The sequence below is a fragment of the Nanorana parkeri genome, unplaced genomic scaffold (genome assembly GCF_000935625.1).
Source record: "Nanorana parkeri isolate BGI_ZX_2015 unplaced genomic scaffold, ASM93562v1 scaffold1398, whole genome shotgun sequence".
NCBI classification, from domain to species: Eukaryota; Metazoa; Chordata; class Amphibia; order Anura; family Dicroglossidae; genus Nanorana; species Nanorana parkeri.
The window spans coordinates 162,792-178,601 of NW_017307666.1; the positions used below are offsets into that span (position 1 = coordinate 162,792).

General features: G+C 41.6%; 1 protein-coding gene across 1 annotated transcript in view; it reads right to left on the bottom strand.

The window, feature by feature from the left end:
• LOC108798080 (spectrin beta chain, non-erythrocytic 1-like) overlaps window positions 1-15,810 on the bottom strand; it is a 266,531-nt gene that overhangs the window by 27,716 nt on the left and 223,005 nt on the right. Inside the window, 9 exon segments of the mRNA XM_018569793.1 lie at window positions 360-361; window positions 3,318-3,428; window positions 3,848-4,044; window positions 4,577-4,661; window positions 5,958-6,096; window positions 6,189-6,433; window positions 12,851-13,225; window positions 13,458-13,662; window positions 15,678-15,808. Coding sequence (XP_018425295.1) covers window positions 360-361; window positions 3,318-3,428; window positions 3,848-4,044; window positions 4,577-4,661; window positions 5,958-6,096; window positions 6,189-6,433; window positions 12,851-13,225; window positions 13,458-13,662; window positions 15,678-15,808 — 1,490 coding nt within the window.

A 15,810-nucleotide genomic window follows, 5' to 3' on the forward strand; every position in this document is an offset into this window, starting at 1 on the left:
CCCCTGGGCTCGGCGTGGTTCTTATAAACCCAGTGAAGGCAATCACTCGGCGTTCAGTCAATGTGGAACGTCGAGCGAATTGCCTCCACTGTCTCCACTGAACCAGTCCGGCTCCCACACCCAGTCTAGATCGCAGCACTTGCTGGCACATCTCCTCGCTACAGCTCCTCTCAGCCACGCAGGAAAGAGACTGATCCCCACAGCTTGAACAGCTGAACCGCAAGTATCTGGGCTCTAGCTCTATATTGAACTACCTGTCAGTTGCCTGATACTACTGCTGATAAGTACATGTTGAAGCTAGATGCCTGTGTAATTACTACTGAAGGGTTACATGCCAAATGAAGTGTATTGAGATATACTGCTAAAGATTACATGCCTACGCTATATGCCTATCTACTTACATCAATTCCACGCAGCTGTTGTCACTTAGGTATAAAGAGCATTAGCAGTAGTCCATATTTCACAGTATTGCCTGGATGCACTGGGTGTTAGAGGCAGCCAATACAATTCGGGGTTGTGTGTGCAGTTATACCAATCTATAGCTCCTCCGGCTGTGTCATACTACAGTCCCATCAGACCCCCATCACTACAGTAACTTTCCTTGAACTAAGGCTGGGATACATGATGTGGAACGACTTCCTAGCGCACTGAGTGTGTAGGAAGTCACCTGACTGACCGAATCCCATACAGCCTACTGAATTAGTTCCGCAGCTGCCGTCCAAATCCACCATAGCCGCTTGATTGTGATATTTATTGACTGAGATAACACACATCTCCTTAGCGACGTTTCGAGATCATGCGGCCCCGTCCTCAAACAGTTCGCCTGAGGATGGGGCCGCATGGTCTCGAAATGTCGCTAAGGAGATGTGTGTTATCTCAGTCAATAAACAGCATTGACTTTAATATCATAGATAAAAGTAGTCCCTCGCACTCCATCTACATTTCACGGAGGCATCCGTTGTCACCACCGCACCCACCCAGTTGGGTTTTTGTCCGGTCAGGAGTGCAATGGGACAGGAGGATTAAGTTTCTGTACAGAGTGCTTCTCCCCATTGAGAAACTCATGAATGAACAGGAAGTGATGTAAATCACATCGTGTTCATTCATAATTGGGGACACATAGTGCTATGTGTCCCCAGTTATTTACAAACACTGGAGTGATCAGCTGATCGCTCCAGTGTTTGTCCTGCACAGAGGACCGGTACATATCACTGATATGTACCGATCCTCTGCCGCTCGGTCACGCACAGGGGGGGCTCAGCTTCTCCTCCGGATCTCGGTTGACGGAGTCCCTGTAACAGCAGCATGTGCAGTGAAGAGAGAGAGAGCCGCCGGCTGTCAGATCCAAGCCGAGCGGCTCTCTCCTCACCGCTCGGCGTGCTGCTGTGATAGCGGCTCCGTCCCGCCGACTGCAGCTTCACTTTTCCTCGGATCCAGAGAAGACAGGACATCGCGATCGATCTTATGGGCACCCCTGTTTTAAACACTACAGCACCCAATTCTATCAATGGCTCTCCCACTTGTTAATGAAAAACCAATAACTGGGCAAAAAAGCCAAAATCATACAACACATGGTGTTTGGTGGTAAACTTTACACTGGCAGATTAGTGGAAAGGATCTGAGTGAAATAAACCACTCATTCAACACCATTCTGATACATGCTGGAGGAATTGTCTAATAATACCTGTGCTGTTCTCCTATATACAAGTTTCAATAAGCAAACAGTACAGTGATTTTTGTTTTTAAATGTAGACTTAACAGTCTTCATTTAAATACTTTGGGAGGAATTTATCAAAACTGGAGCAGACAAAATCTGGTGCAGCTGTGCATGGTAACCGATCACCTTCTATCTTCAGTTTGTTAAGTTAAGATTTGAAAACGAAAAAGAAAAGCTGATTGGTTACCATGCACAGCTGCTCTAGATTTTGTCTGCTCCAGTTTTTATAAATTCCCCTCAATGTCCCACCCCCTTAAAAGATCTCCACTGTTAGTGCAGTAGTCCTTAAATAAACTCCCAAGTGTAGTCAGCCTAGTTAAATACTTATCTTCATCCCCTCTGGAGTTTTTCCCTGTACAGTCGTGCCTGGTGGCCCATAGGCTCTACATGGATGGTGTGTAGTCATGGCCCACATGTAAATGTAGAGGCCATGCAGTACTGAGCAGAGAACAGTGAAGAACTCAGGAGTGGGGATGAAGGCATTTAACTATGCCAGCTATACATACGAGGGTGGTGTACTGATATGCTTGTGCCTCACTTAATTGGCATTGAGATCTTATAACTTCAAACTTTTTCAGATACAGATTTGAATGTGGAACCAGTGCATGGGTGGAAAAGAGGGAAAACCACAAAAAAGGAACATCAGCACAATTTTGGAGCCAGAAATGTGAATTTGAAAAGAGAATACATGACTGAATTTCTACAGAAACCTGGATACTGAGTCATCAGGTAATATGATTGTGCAGGAATTTTAAGTAGGATTTATAATCTACCCTATTTAGCCTTACTTAAAACGTGTGTGTTATATTGCAGTTTACCAGTTCTTATTTCAGATGCCTGCATTTGTTTTTTTTTCAGGCTTTTCCCCTCTCCCCCTTTATGTTCACCAGGTAATCCTGTGAATAATACACACTTCCTGTTCCTGGGTGGCTATGCTCACTCCTCCCCTGTATGGATGGTGCCACTGTAGCCACCCATGCTGAACTTCAAATATGTCTGCATTCATTACATAAGGGATAATGGGATTAGTAGTTTACACATGAAGATTTTTTTATTTTTTTTTTGCTTCCAGTTTATTTCACAGGAAGTGACAAGGACACTGAATTCCTAGCAAGATCAACAGATATATTCTATACTTGATAAAAATGTTCTTCGCATTAAAAAAAGTAAACCAATGCAGCTACCACATCTAAGGACTGGTCAGTTGACACAAATTACAATTTTGTTCTCGGTTTAAATATACTTTAAAAGTCTGACATTTCTGGCTATGGAGTCAGGGGACAGTTTCTGCCTCTCAGCTGCCTGGCCTTAAAAGCTTTACACTTAACGTGGGAGACCATTCATAAGGTCAGGTAATTGAGAAGCCAACTGTCAGACTTTAGGTAACCTCTGATCATCTGAATGCCTCAGAAATGACAGCTGCCATATTTATATCCTGACAAGTTACATTTTAAAGTAGCCATGGGTTATGCACTTCTACTAACAGCAACAGGAAAGGCTCCGAAATGATTGTGCCAACAGTACTCTTTTAGGTGTACAAGGATTTGTCAGCTCACCTTTCTTGTATCAAACTAGCAGGAATTAAATGGTCTTCCAGAGCCTGGTGGTTCTGTTTTATTTCCTCTTGTTTTGGTTCTGCTGGAGGTGGAGTTGGTGGTCGTCTTTTTCTCTCCTCTTCCTCCCACCTCCTTCTCAACTCATGCTCCTCCAACTAAAAAACAAACACACTGAAAACTACAAAATAAAACTATTATTGGCTAGTATTGCTACTGTAGTGTATTATGCATCCTACAGTCAGTTGACTCTGGTGCGAGTACAAGAAATGACAATCTTATATTTAAAATACTAAGGGACAAAATAACATTGTAAAAACCTAATCAAAACTTTTAGGTAAATGTTATAGTACAGCAATAAAACCTTTCATAGGGATATTGATGACATCATAAAACACTAAAAATTCCAATTTACAGTGACCCATTTCCTTCGGGTTTTTTCCTCTTGTGACAGCACCTGCAAGAACTGGGAAGTCTGACCCATTGAATGACTGTCTAAAAATGTGCTCAAGAGGTTAGTTTCCCTAAAGAACCAAGCTAAGTAGATTTTTATGCAATCATATCCTTATTGACTCACCGTGGTCAGTTTTTCTAGAAGAAAAAATCTTTCATCCCAAGTAGATACTGCTTTCTGGAAGGCTTCATGTCTCTTAATTAAGTTTTCTACTTCATCTACATTGCCACCAAGTTCAGATGACCGGACGATAGGCTCCTGGCTGGAAAGCCAAGCTTCAGCCACGTTGGCATCTCTTCCAAACATAAGCACTTCAAGCACTAAAAGGAATCGGCAAGTGTAGATATTTACTTTCTGAATGAATGGTTACATTTTAAGTTTGTGGCTTACTTCCTGTCAGCTAATTTCATTTTAAACAATTGCTGTCTTTGATAATGTCTCTTTTAACATAAATGGATAACACAGAAGAATACGTTACAAATTTAGCTCAGTTAATAGTTTTTTGAGGGTATGGGTGCAAACATGCTTGTGAATATACCAGTACCATTAAGTCAATTGTAACTATGTAAAAACACTATGGGGCTTGCAGAACTCCTGATGATTACAGAATGTATTGGAATGACCGGCCTTTCCTGGGGGATGACAAGGGCTACCATGGTAATAATGAAAAGAAACATTAGGTGTATATTTTGAGATAAGATAAGTTAACATTTCTAAAAGGGAAATAGTACAATAGAATGTAAATAATGCGAGTCATGGCGACACTACAGTTCATTATCACCAAGCAGCGTTTCATGTAAGCCTGAACGGTCAGTGGTTATGGACAATAATGAGAACAGTATTTAGACCTACCGATTTGCAGCCATTCCATTTTTTCCTTCCATTTATTTTCGATTTCCTGCCTCCTCTCCTGCAGCTGTTCCAGTTTTTCAGAGATCTGCGAATCACAGACTACTATTAGGATACTGAACAGTGAACAGAAATAAAGTATATGACTTAGCAACAACTCAGAGCACGGATTAAAAACATGGATAACAATTTCTACATTTTGCTACACCAAAAGTTGAGACCGAGCTTCCCACTTCAATATACACACTCTTGCCGACTACATGTGGCCCCTGGGCTGGGCTGCCAGTGGAGAACAACCATAGTCTTAGCAATCAGCCCTAGATCATTATATGAGAGGACCCTCACTAACAGCACAGAGTAGTGATGCATGCGTTTTTTTTTAAATGGATGGAAGCGGTTGGTAGTAATCATCATTTATAGAATTTTGCATAAAAGTTAGAGTAATTAATATACTGACAAAGATTGGTAAGAATCTATATGCTATAACTATTCTTAACAAAAAAGTTAAAACTGACAATAGGGGCAGAAAAAATGAATTGCCATAATTCAGCTACTGTTAATCAAATCTGATCTTATGACCCTATGGGAAGGCTACGGATATACAAATATTCTTAAGCAGTAATTGAGCTTTAAAACAAGCCATCACTGACCTCGGTATCTACAAACACTGTAAAGCACTTCAAGACTGCAGGGAGTGGGAGCCAGGGCCAATGGAAGGGGGGGTTGGAATATTTAATGCAATTTTAAATCACTACACTTAATGAAATGTTTAGATAGTTTCCATAGGTGCCATAAAACTTTTCTTGAAACAAACTTTTAAAATGCTAAATCATGCACATTGGTTTTCTGATTTTTCCAATATCAGTATGCTTTCATAGCAGATAACATACACATTGTACTTGTAATGCTACCAAGGTGGTCATAGCATGTTGTATTCAAATGTATAAACATATTAAATGAGTACAGTATTATATAATGGGTTAAATCTTAATGCACACGATTTAAAAATATTTTCTTTATTTTCTTTCCGCTAAACAATAGCATAGAGAAAGACCAGACACCTGGTCAATGATCTAGGTCAATGATTCTACTATCCTGTGTTGCCACCAGAAGGCAGTGCCAGTTCACATCAAGGACCTCTCCTTGTCCATTATAAAAGGAAGCATTTGACTACATCACGTACCCAAAATACCCCATCATATTTGCTTTACTTTACAATCCTGTTAACTATGCCACTTCATCTCCTATAGAGTATATGGTGACCTACTTTATAACTCCTAATTCTCCCACTGTAGCTACAGAAGGAAATGTTGCCCTTCTAGTTTGTAGTGGTAAAAGCTGTTGTTCCAAACCTTCCATTATATATTTCTATGTGAAGAAGTACCTTGTCAGAGGCATAGTGATTCTTCTCTAGGAGAGCGTTTCCCAGGTTTATGCAAGTAGTAAAACTGTCTGCACGAGCATCAACTTCTGCCTTGATGCCTTGGTGATTTTTAATAACCAGATCAGCTGAGGAAACATCCCTGCTCAAGGAAAAAATGGACATTGTAAACATTGGGTTTGTTAAAATCACCATGAAAAAAAAAAAAGAAAAAGAAAACCACCAAGGACTTACCTTGGTTTTTCCTGAGCGTCAATCTGTAGGTTGATATCATCCATCCACAACACGAGATCTCTAACCATCCTAAAGAACCGAAACTTCTCCACTGTGTCTAGGAGGAGCTGGTGTCGGGCGCCGCTTGCATCTTGCAGCTCTCCCCAGGCTTCAGTCACTGCTTGTTCATGCCTATGGATGTCTGCAGCCTTTTCACCTGCATAAGCTTTCTGAAGCCGCGAAGCATCCTCCTGAACTTGCTTTACCTAGAAGGTTTGGGAAAAATAAAACAGACTTGCAAAATTTTTTCCAACATTTTCTTTACTCGTTTTTGCCTACAGAATATCACAAGCCCAAGACTGTATTAATATACACACACACACACACACACACACACACGTGTGTGTAAAAATATATGTGTGTAAATACAGTCATGGCCAAAAATATTGGCACCCCTGCATTTCAGATAATGCATCACTTTGCACAGAAATTGAATGCAATTACAAATGTTTAGGCATTCATTTTATTTATTTTGTATTGGCATGACACAAAAAAGTGGAGAAAAAAAAAGAATGGACTGGACAAAAATTGTCGCCTTCTCCAAATTGTAAGAAATAATTGCATTCCAAGTTTTTGTGAAAAAGCATGGACAAGTTCAAGGTTACAAGTCCATCTCCAGAGATCTTAATATTCCTGTGTCCACTATGAGCAACATTGTCCAGAAGTTTACAGCCCATGGCCAGATTATTATGACCACCTGACGTTTGTAGGCAAATTAGCTATAATTTCACGCTGAAGTTGTTAGAGGGCCAGACCATTATAAATAGGGAAGCAGGTTGTTTACCACGGCAGAAGAAGTAATTTTTTTTCTGAAGATATGGGTAAACCACGCAATTTAACAGCCTTTGAAGGTGGGATGATTGTTGGCGCTCAGAGTCATGGAGCGAGTATCAGCAAAACAGCAGAATTCGTTATATGTTCAAGAGCAGCTGTTGTTGTTAAAGTGTTTAAAGACTGGTCAGCCGAAAATCTGGGTCTGAACGTGCGAATTGTGGCCGTCAGCGACTAGTCAATGTTAGGGCAGAACGGAGAGTGGCAAGACTGGTACAAGACAACAGAAGGGCAACAGTGCAGTGTCAGATTCCTTGCATCACCTTTCAACATCTCGTGGAGTCACGAGGTGGCCCAACGATGTACTGATGGGGTGGTCATAATAATCTGGCCACTCAGTGTATACACACACAGACACACAATTGCCAAAAGTATTGAGGTAGTGCGCAACGATGTACTGATGGGGTGGTCATAATAATCTGGCCACTCAGTGTATACACACACAGACACACAATTGCCAAAAGTATTGGGACGCCTGCCTTTACACGCACATGAACTTTAATGGCACCCCAGTCTCAGTCTGTAGAGTTCAATATTGAGTTGGCCCACCCTTTGCAGCTATAACAGCTTCAACTCTTTTGGGAAGGCGTCCACAAGGTTTGGGAGTGTGTCTAAGGGAATGTTTGACCGTTCTTCCAGAAGTGCATTTGTGAGGTCAGGTACTGATGTTAGACAAGGAGGCCTAGCTCACAGTCTCCGCTCTAATTCATCCCAAAGGTGTTCTATCGGGTTGAGGTCAGGACTCTGCAGGCCAGTCAGGTTCCTCCACCTCAAACTCGCTCATCCATGTCTTAATGGACCTTGCTTTGTGCACTGGTGCGCAGTCATGTTGGAACAGGACGGGGCCATCCCTAAACTGTTCCCACAAAGTTGGGAGCATGAAATTGTCCAAAATGTCTTGGTATGCTGATGCCTTAAGGCGTTCCCTGCACTAGAACTACGAAAGTAAGACCTACCCCGAAAGTAAGACCTAGTGCTATCTTCAGGGATTTCTGTAATATAAGACCTACCCCGAAAATACCAAGCCCAACCCCTGAAACACAACCCCACACCATGATTCCGCCTCCACCAAACTTTACACTTGGCACAATGCAATCAGGCAAGTATTGTTCTCCTGGCAACTGCCAAACCCAGACACGTCCATCGGACTGCCAGACAGAGAAACGTGATTCGTCACTCCAGAGAACACGTCTCCACTTCTCTAGAGTCCAGTGGCTGCGTGTTTTCACCACTGCATCCAATGCCTTGCATTGCACTTGGTGATGTAAGGCTTGGATGCAGCTTCTCGGCAATGGAAACCCATTCCATGAAGCTCTCTATGTCGCTCAATGAACCCCAAGAAAAGGAGAAGTGGGCAACAGAAGAACAAATGCTAACAGTCACAAGAAAAAAAACCAGAACTGGGGACTGCTTGCAGCTCAAAGAGCTGCCTGACGGACCTTACTTACAAAGTTGGCAAGGTGTACTGAGCACACAGAGAATCCACTGCTTCCGCTAGAAGATCTCAGTACCTGAAGACAAACCTGTCCAGTTTGTTGCTGAACCTAGATGCCAGGGGGTCCACATTCATGCATCTCCTGTGACATAGGTCCTGGAACCCCTCCGGATGAAGCACTCTGCCAGTCTACGCCTGAATTGTGCATGGGCCAAATTTTCCTGATAGTCAATGATCCAATAAGTAAACAAATAACTATGTATATAACTAATATACTAATATCTATCTATCTATCTATCTATCTATCTATCTATCTATCTATCTATCTATCTCTGTATACTTGGATCATTATTATCATTATAGTCCCCCAACTCTCAAAGAATTGGTTAGATCTGAGGAATGAGATGTAGAAATTATATACTGTGATTGTAAATGGCTTCTATTGTGCATCATAGATTTCCACCTTTGTCCCTCCAGTGAATTTGTTCCCAAATTGTGTTAGACTAATTCCGGCCTCCCCTTTAAATACGGAGACATGCAAATGGAATACTGTGAGAATGAGGGATTGAATGCATATATTCAAGGAGATTTTTAAGTTTTGGACAAAAACCTATTGGAAAAAAAAAAAAAAACGTCAATAACTATTCCTTAAAAGTCCCAAGAAACAATTGTCAGAAAAATCTGACTATATAGTGGGGGATGTGTCACCTCAGGGACTGCCTTTCCATTTACCTTTTTTTTTTTTTAGTTTCAAAATATACTGGATTATACATGGCTGTGGTCTTGGGTGTGAAGTTCCACCCAGGAAATAATCTCTTCTACCTCTCTAGCTATGGCTAGACTTATGCTTTCTCCCTATCGGTTGACGTAAGCCACCTTTGTGGAATTGTCCAACTGAATGCGGATCAGATGACCCACAAGCAGGATGGTCCAATGCTTCAGAGAGGGCCAAAACTCCTGGATGTTGTTTAGAAGATGACATTCTTCCGACATCCAAGTCCCCTGCACCAGTAGGCTGGAATTTGTCATAAGGCTCCTGCAAAAGACAAGAACAAATGACTTTACTGACTCCAGAGCCAAATTTCTGAGCCACAAAGCCAGAGGCAACCTGGTCATCAGTGATAAATGAAACAGTCTGAGCAGAGACAGGATTGACTTGTCCCACAACAGAATGTTGTGTTGCAGTGGCCTGGAGTGAAAATGGGCAAAGCATCAGGCCCAGGACCCTAATACAAAATCCAAGAGTCACACAGCTCCTGGACTAGAGAATTCAAATTCAGAGATTAAAGTGTCTGTAGTTTTTGTGAAAAAACAAACAAACACTCCAGCCTTAGCTGTGTTCAGGACTAGATCCAGATACTTCCAAACATTGAGTGAGGTCCAGCAACAATTTCTGAGGGGTTCAGGACCCACCCGAACTGCTGTAATGTCTGGACAGTCAAAGCCGCATTGTTCCAAATAACCCACGCCAACCGTTCTCTCAGCAGGAGGCCATCTGAGTATCCCTAAATGGGGATGCCACGAGAGCACATCAGTGCTAGTAGTGGGCCAATCACCTTGCAGACGAGATGTCCAAGGCCAGGGCCACAAACTGGTATTTCAGGGGTCCCACAGCAAAGTGTAGGAATGCCTGATGCGCCGGAAAGCTGGGGGCAACAGCATGTTTGATGTGCACAGATCCAGAAAATTTCCCTGGTGAAGAAAAGTGATGACAGATTTAGAAGATTCCCCGACGAATTTCTGAAACCCGAATGAAGACATTCAGAATGTACATTTCTTAACAGTCAGAGAGGGCGAAGACTTCACAATCTATTTCTTCGACTTCCTCTACTGAGGCTGCTCTTGCTACCAGCATCATTCTTCGTGATCTTGTCAAGAGCTGGCCTGAAGAGATGCTGTCCCTTGAAGGCCATGTGAATGTTTTGTTTTTCTTCACACAAGGGTTCCAAAGTCTAGCATTTTAGTCAAAGTGCCCTAAGCATATGCGAGAGAAACCATCACAGGTGAAATTTAATGCAACAGCCATCTGCTCCACACATTCTATAAAAGATCAAATGCAAACGTGGTTAACCCCTTCATGACTGAGCTTGTTTTTAGTTTCTGTTCGTAAATAACTGACACACTTTTGACATTTTTGCTGTGTGATTCTTCCACGTCAGTAATATACTTTCTTACAAAGTGCACCCACACATATTATATATTGTTTTTTAGAGGACAGATAGACACACATGTGATATAAATATGTAGCCCTAACGCCTCACAAATAAAATATAAAAAAAGAGAAAAAAAACGTTAAAAAAAAAAACTTTTTTCCCAGACTTTTAAGGATTTTTTTTTTCAACAAATCTTTTTTTTTAAACTTTTACACAAACAGATACACAAAACAAAACAGGAAAACCACAAGAGACACGGGGAGAGACACAGAGATAAAAGTAGGGTGTCGTCGGCATACAGGGAGACTTTTTTCTCTATACCGCTCAGTAGCAGGCCCCGAACCCATACCGCATCCCGTATCATGATAGCGAGGGGTTCCAGAGCTAGGGCAAATAGGCCAGGGGAAAGGGGGCAACCCTGCCGCATACCCAGAGAAAGGTTGAAGGATCTCAAGAGGCAACCTTTAACCCTAACCCGTGATGTCGGGGCAGAGTGTAACATCTGAAGCCACCGAAGGAAAGTTGGACCAAAACCAAAATTTGCCCAACACAGCCCAGAGGAACAGCCACTCCACAGAATCAAAAGCTTTCTCGACATCTAATGAGACCACCTCCACTCCATTAGAGCCAAGCTGGCAGGCACCATCCAAAACTGTAAAAAGCCTTCGGAGATTGATATCAGTACCCATGCCCGGCATGAACCCAGACTCGTCTCCATGTATCAGCTGGAGGATAACAGTATTCAATCTCAAGGCCAAGATCTTCGCCAGCAGTTTTGCATCTGCATTGAGCAAAGAGATTGGTCTGTAAGAAAATACTGGGCTTGGGAAGCACCTTTTAAAGAGTTGTTGACCAGTCAGACATGGTTTGACAAAGTAAAGTCACATCCAGAAACGGACATAATAAGCACCTTGTTAAGGCGGGAAACATACTTATAAACCTAAAAAAATAAAAAACAAACACATAGGGGGTTGCAAAAACTTAATCAGGATGATTCCAAAAGATAAATATCTGGAAAAGCAGATGCAAAGAGAAAGTTTGAAACAGCATAAGCCGAGAAAGAGCACTGGTATAAGCAACAATCTGAACCTAAATTTTCACAGCGGTAAACACTGTATCAAACAGAGACAAAACAGTCTCCTTTATATTTTGGAGTAAAGCAGTAAACTGCGACACCTCAAGGGTAAGCTTTAGTCAAGGACTCCCAACTACTCAGAATAAGAGTTGCAGAAGCCAGTGGCTTGGAAGCCACTAAGGACATGGGCTAATCAGATATGCAATCTGCAAAAGAGGGAGCTGGAGAATGCTTGTGGCTTCTGTAATCAGTGTCGGCAAATAACTGGGTGATTTGGGTCAAAGTCTTGCATGACTGTAGTACTTAAGCTGAAAGGGAAAAGGATCCAGCTACACCCGACAGAGCTAAAGAGGGCAATGAGGATGTGATGGATGCCAAGAGCAGAGGGCAAGAAAACTCTTGTCAGCAAGCACGCTGCAAGCAGCCCTGGAGCAGTTAGTAGAGTGAGCTGTGGGCACTAGATACAGCGGAAATGTACCCCAAACACACCCCCCACACACACACACACACACACACACTCTTACATTTCAGGCATGTTGCAACAGCAAGGCATAAGCTTAGGGTAGGAAATTAGGTCTCAAATATTGACAAAACCCAGATATATAGTAGCAGGCGACTGTCATGTTATCAAGATATGGGTAAAGTTAATAATTAATTATTGCAGTGCAGGGGGTAGCACCGATGCAAGGGTTGTTTTCTTCTGCCCAGAGTTTTTCTTTAACCCTTCTGTGACAAAACCAGCAGGAAAGGGGAATGGTGGTCAGAGAAGTAAATTATGTAGTTTCCAGTACATCCTCCTAGAACATGCCTACTGAAGCATCCTGGGGCTATGGTCTACACTTTTTTTGGACACCAGTGTCCAAGTCCATCTGTAAGTGGCAGTATAATACGAAGGTTTAAGACTTTGTCAATGAGAGAAATAAATTGGTATTTACGTAGCTTTACAAGAGCTCTTAGAACCAGAGGGTGCCCTGTTACAGTAACAACAGTACAAGAAAACACCTCTAGGTGTCTACTCTTGAAACTATGTCAGCATTAATAGTTTACATTGAACAAGGGTCTATTTTATATGATAGATGCACTTCAATTATAAAACTGCCAGCTTTAAGAAAAGTTATATGTGACTTACTTGTGCACTAAGAGCTTGAATGTCATGTTCAAATGTTGTGTGCATACGCTGCATAGCTTCTGCAGTGTTGAGATCTCTGCCAGTCTCTTCTGGAATCAGTTTATGTTTGTCTTGTATCTGACCCAATGTTTCTCGAGCATCTTGATAGAAGCGGTGGAGCTCATAGGAGGCGGCTAGCATCTGGCTTCGTGTATCAATCATTTCTAGGAGATCAGCCCAAGCCTCATTAAGGCCATCTTTCCATTCAGCAACAGTTGCATTTTCTGAATGTCCAGATGAAATAAGCTCGTCAGCCATGAGGTTGACAGCATCCACCCTTTCCTGGCCAATATTACTGGTGTCACGAGAGAATTCACGGAACTTATCTCTCAGCATCTGGAAGACAAGGAGAAAGAGATTTAGTAAAGGCAAATGGCCTGTACACTAAAGCAAGGGAATTTTCCCTCAGTATAGTGAATGTGGTATGCAAAGAATACACAATCAGGTGCAAGGAAAATAAAGCACTTTTGGTTGCACATGATTGGACGATGGAAGTCGGCAAAACTTTTGCTTGCTCCCAAATATGTAGTTATTCTGATGCTCAAAATGCAAATGATTTACAACTTACTGTTACATGTTCATAGTCTTGCCCTAACTCGTGGGAAGCTGCTACCACTTCACGTTCTGAAATCCAGTGTTCCAGGTCTTCTACATCTCTCTTTAGCTGGCAGAGCCTTTGGTGTTCTTGTAACTTCCCTCTTCTCTCTTCTGCCAAGTCTTTAAGACTAGCATATAGCTTATCAACCTGTCCTTGACGCAAGGTAATGCGGTCACTGCATAAAGAAAAAATAAATAAATAAATATAAAATATCTATAGATCTACACAAAATTTCAAATTAAATAAAAAGCATCATTCTAACATGTTGCAGAGATATAAGGGAAACAAATAGACCAAGGTAGCTGGTTGTTTAAAATATTTATGACTACGTACACTCACCCATCTACAATAATGACCAGGGAGATTATAAAAGGGTTCCGTAAATGTATAAATTTAAAATAGGATTTCTTTATCATCCATTTAGGGACACAGGACTGTAGTAATTATTGGGCATGTGGGTTATTCTGCAGTCTACAGGAGTTGCGACACAAACATCATTAAGCCAGCGCCCATACAACTTCATCTCCAATTGTCATACCTCAGTTTTTTTCCTTGTGCCCTAGAAGGTTGGACGCCTTTTCCTCAACTCCTTTACCCTGGGAACAATATTCATCCAGTCTGTTTCTGCAAAGCAGACAATTTTTGGATCTCTGAATCTGCTGTCCCTCAGTTCAGCAGTGATTTACCTGTGGATTCTTCCTTCCTCACATGCAAGGAAGCATCCATCCCTAGTTCTTCTTTGCCTCCTTGGAAAGTTAGCAGTCAGAACTCTATTATCTCTCTATGCTTCTCAACCATTTTAATTTACTGCTCAAAGAGCTGTCATACCCACACCTATGTCTTTTAGAGATGAATTTCCTATCTGGGAATATCCCTTTTGTTATTGACCTCCTCTCTCTAAAGTCAAGGGTCCCCTGGTTGGTTTATTTTTTTGAGGACATACCCGTCTTAACCCAACTTCCATTCCCTCAAAATAAGAGTTTGGTATGCCAGAGTTAGGTTTTTACCAACGTAATGTAACGTTCTTTTAGTTGAACAACTTAATTTCTGACCCAAGTTATTTTCTTGTATGGCTACTTGTCATTTCACCTTTTTTTCCCCTCAAACAATGGTTGGATGACCTCTACTTTGTTAGTTAAGGCTCATCACTCCTTTAGGTACCAGTTTCCCCATCTGGGATCATCTGTCCTGATCTGGAACCTCAGTTTGATCCTTTGTGTTATTTCCTTGGCCATGTCCTTTTCCATAACTGGTAAATTCTTCTCCATCAAGCCTTCATTCAGGTGTTTATTCTAACAGCTTTGCCTAACCCTCAGTTGGATTGCTTTTGGACGTCCCACATGTCGTAGAATTACTACAATCCTGTGCACCTCAATAGACACAAAAGAAAACAAAAAAGGATTTTGGTACTCGTCATCAAATCTTTTTCTTAAAGTCCATTGAGGGACACAGGTCCCACCCCTCTGTTACTGGCCTTATGTACTGATGTAGGCATGATGGTTGGAGGCAGGGTTATACAAGAGCTGGCCTAAAATTTTTATTTTTGCTAGTGTTGAAATCTCTTGTAGGCGGCAGTATAAGCCACATGTCCAAGAATTACTACAATCCTGTACAGAAATCCTTTACAACTGTTTTTTGTTTTTATGCAGAGATTGGTCTGCAAAATCTGTCAGGACAGACGCTCAGCTTATGCATCTAGATGCTTCAAATGATGCGCATTTACACGAATATGCGTTTAAATGCATCTGTCCTTTGTCCATTGAAACAGTCCACTGAAGTAGCCAATAAGAATTCAGCAAATAAACACATTTTGCATTGTGTTTTGCGTGTGGTGCGCTTAGAGGTTCAAATAAACTCTTAAACACACCTGCCTCCTATTTTATTTTTTTTAAAGGCAGCTTAATTGACTGCAGATAAAAGCAACTGAATGCATGGTGTGAATAGAGCTATTGGAAATCATTAGATGCATATATTTCTGTTTAGAAAACCATTTTAATCACATATATAAATGCATCTAATTGCACCTAGTGTGAATGTAACAAAGTCTTATATTTAAAACTACAGACTTTAGTAATATATGGTTAGCATACAAAATCAGGCAAAAACAAATTTACTTTTGAGTTATTTGAAACTCTACTTCATTTGTTTAGAACAACCGTAGCTTTTGAGAAGTAATTGGCATCTACCTACCTCTCTGGGTGGCTTCTAGAAACCATATCCCTGCTGGAGTTGGCCAGCTGATGGATGGTTTCCGCATAGTCATCAAGAGCTTGCTCCATCACCAGATGTTTCTTTAGCATAGCCTGAGCACCAATCTCATGCT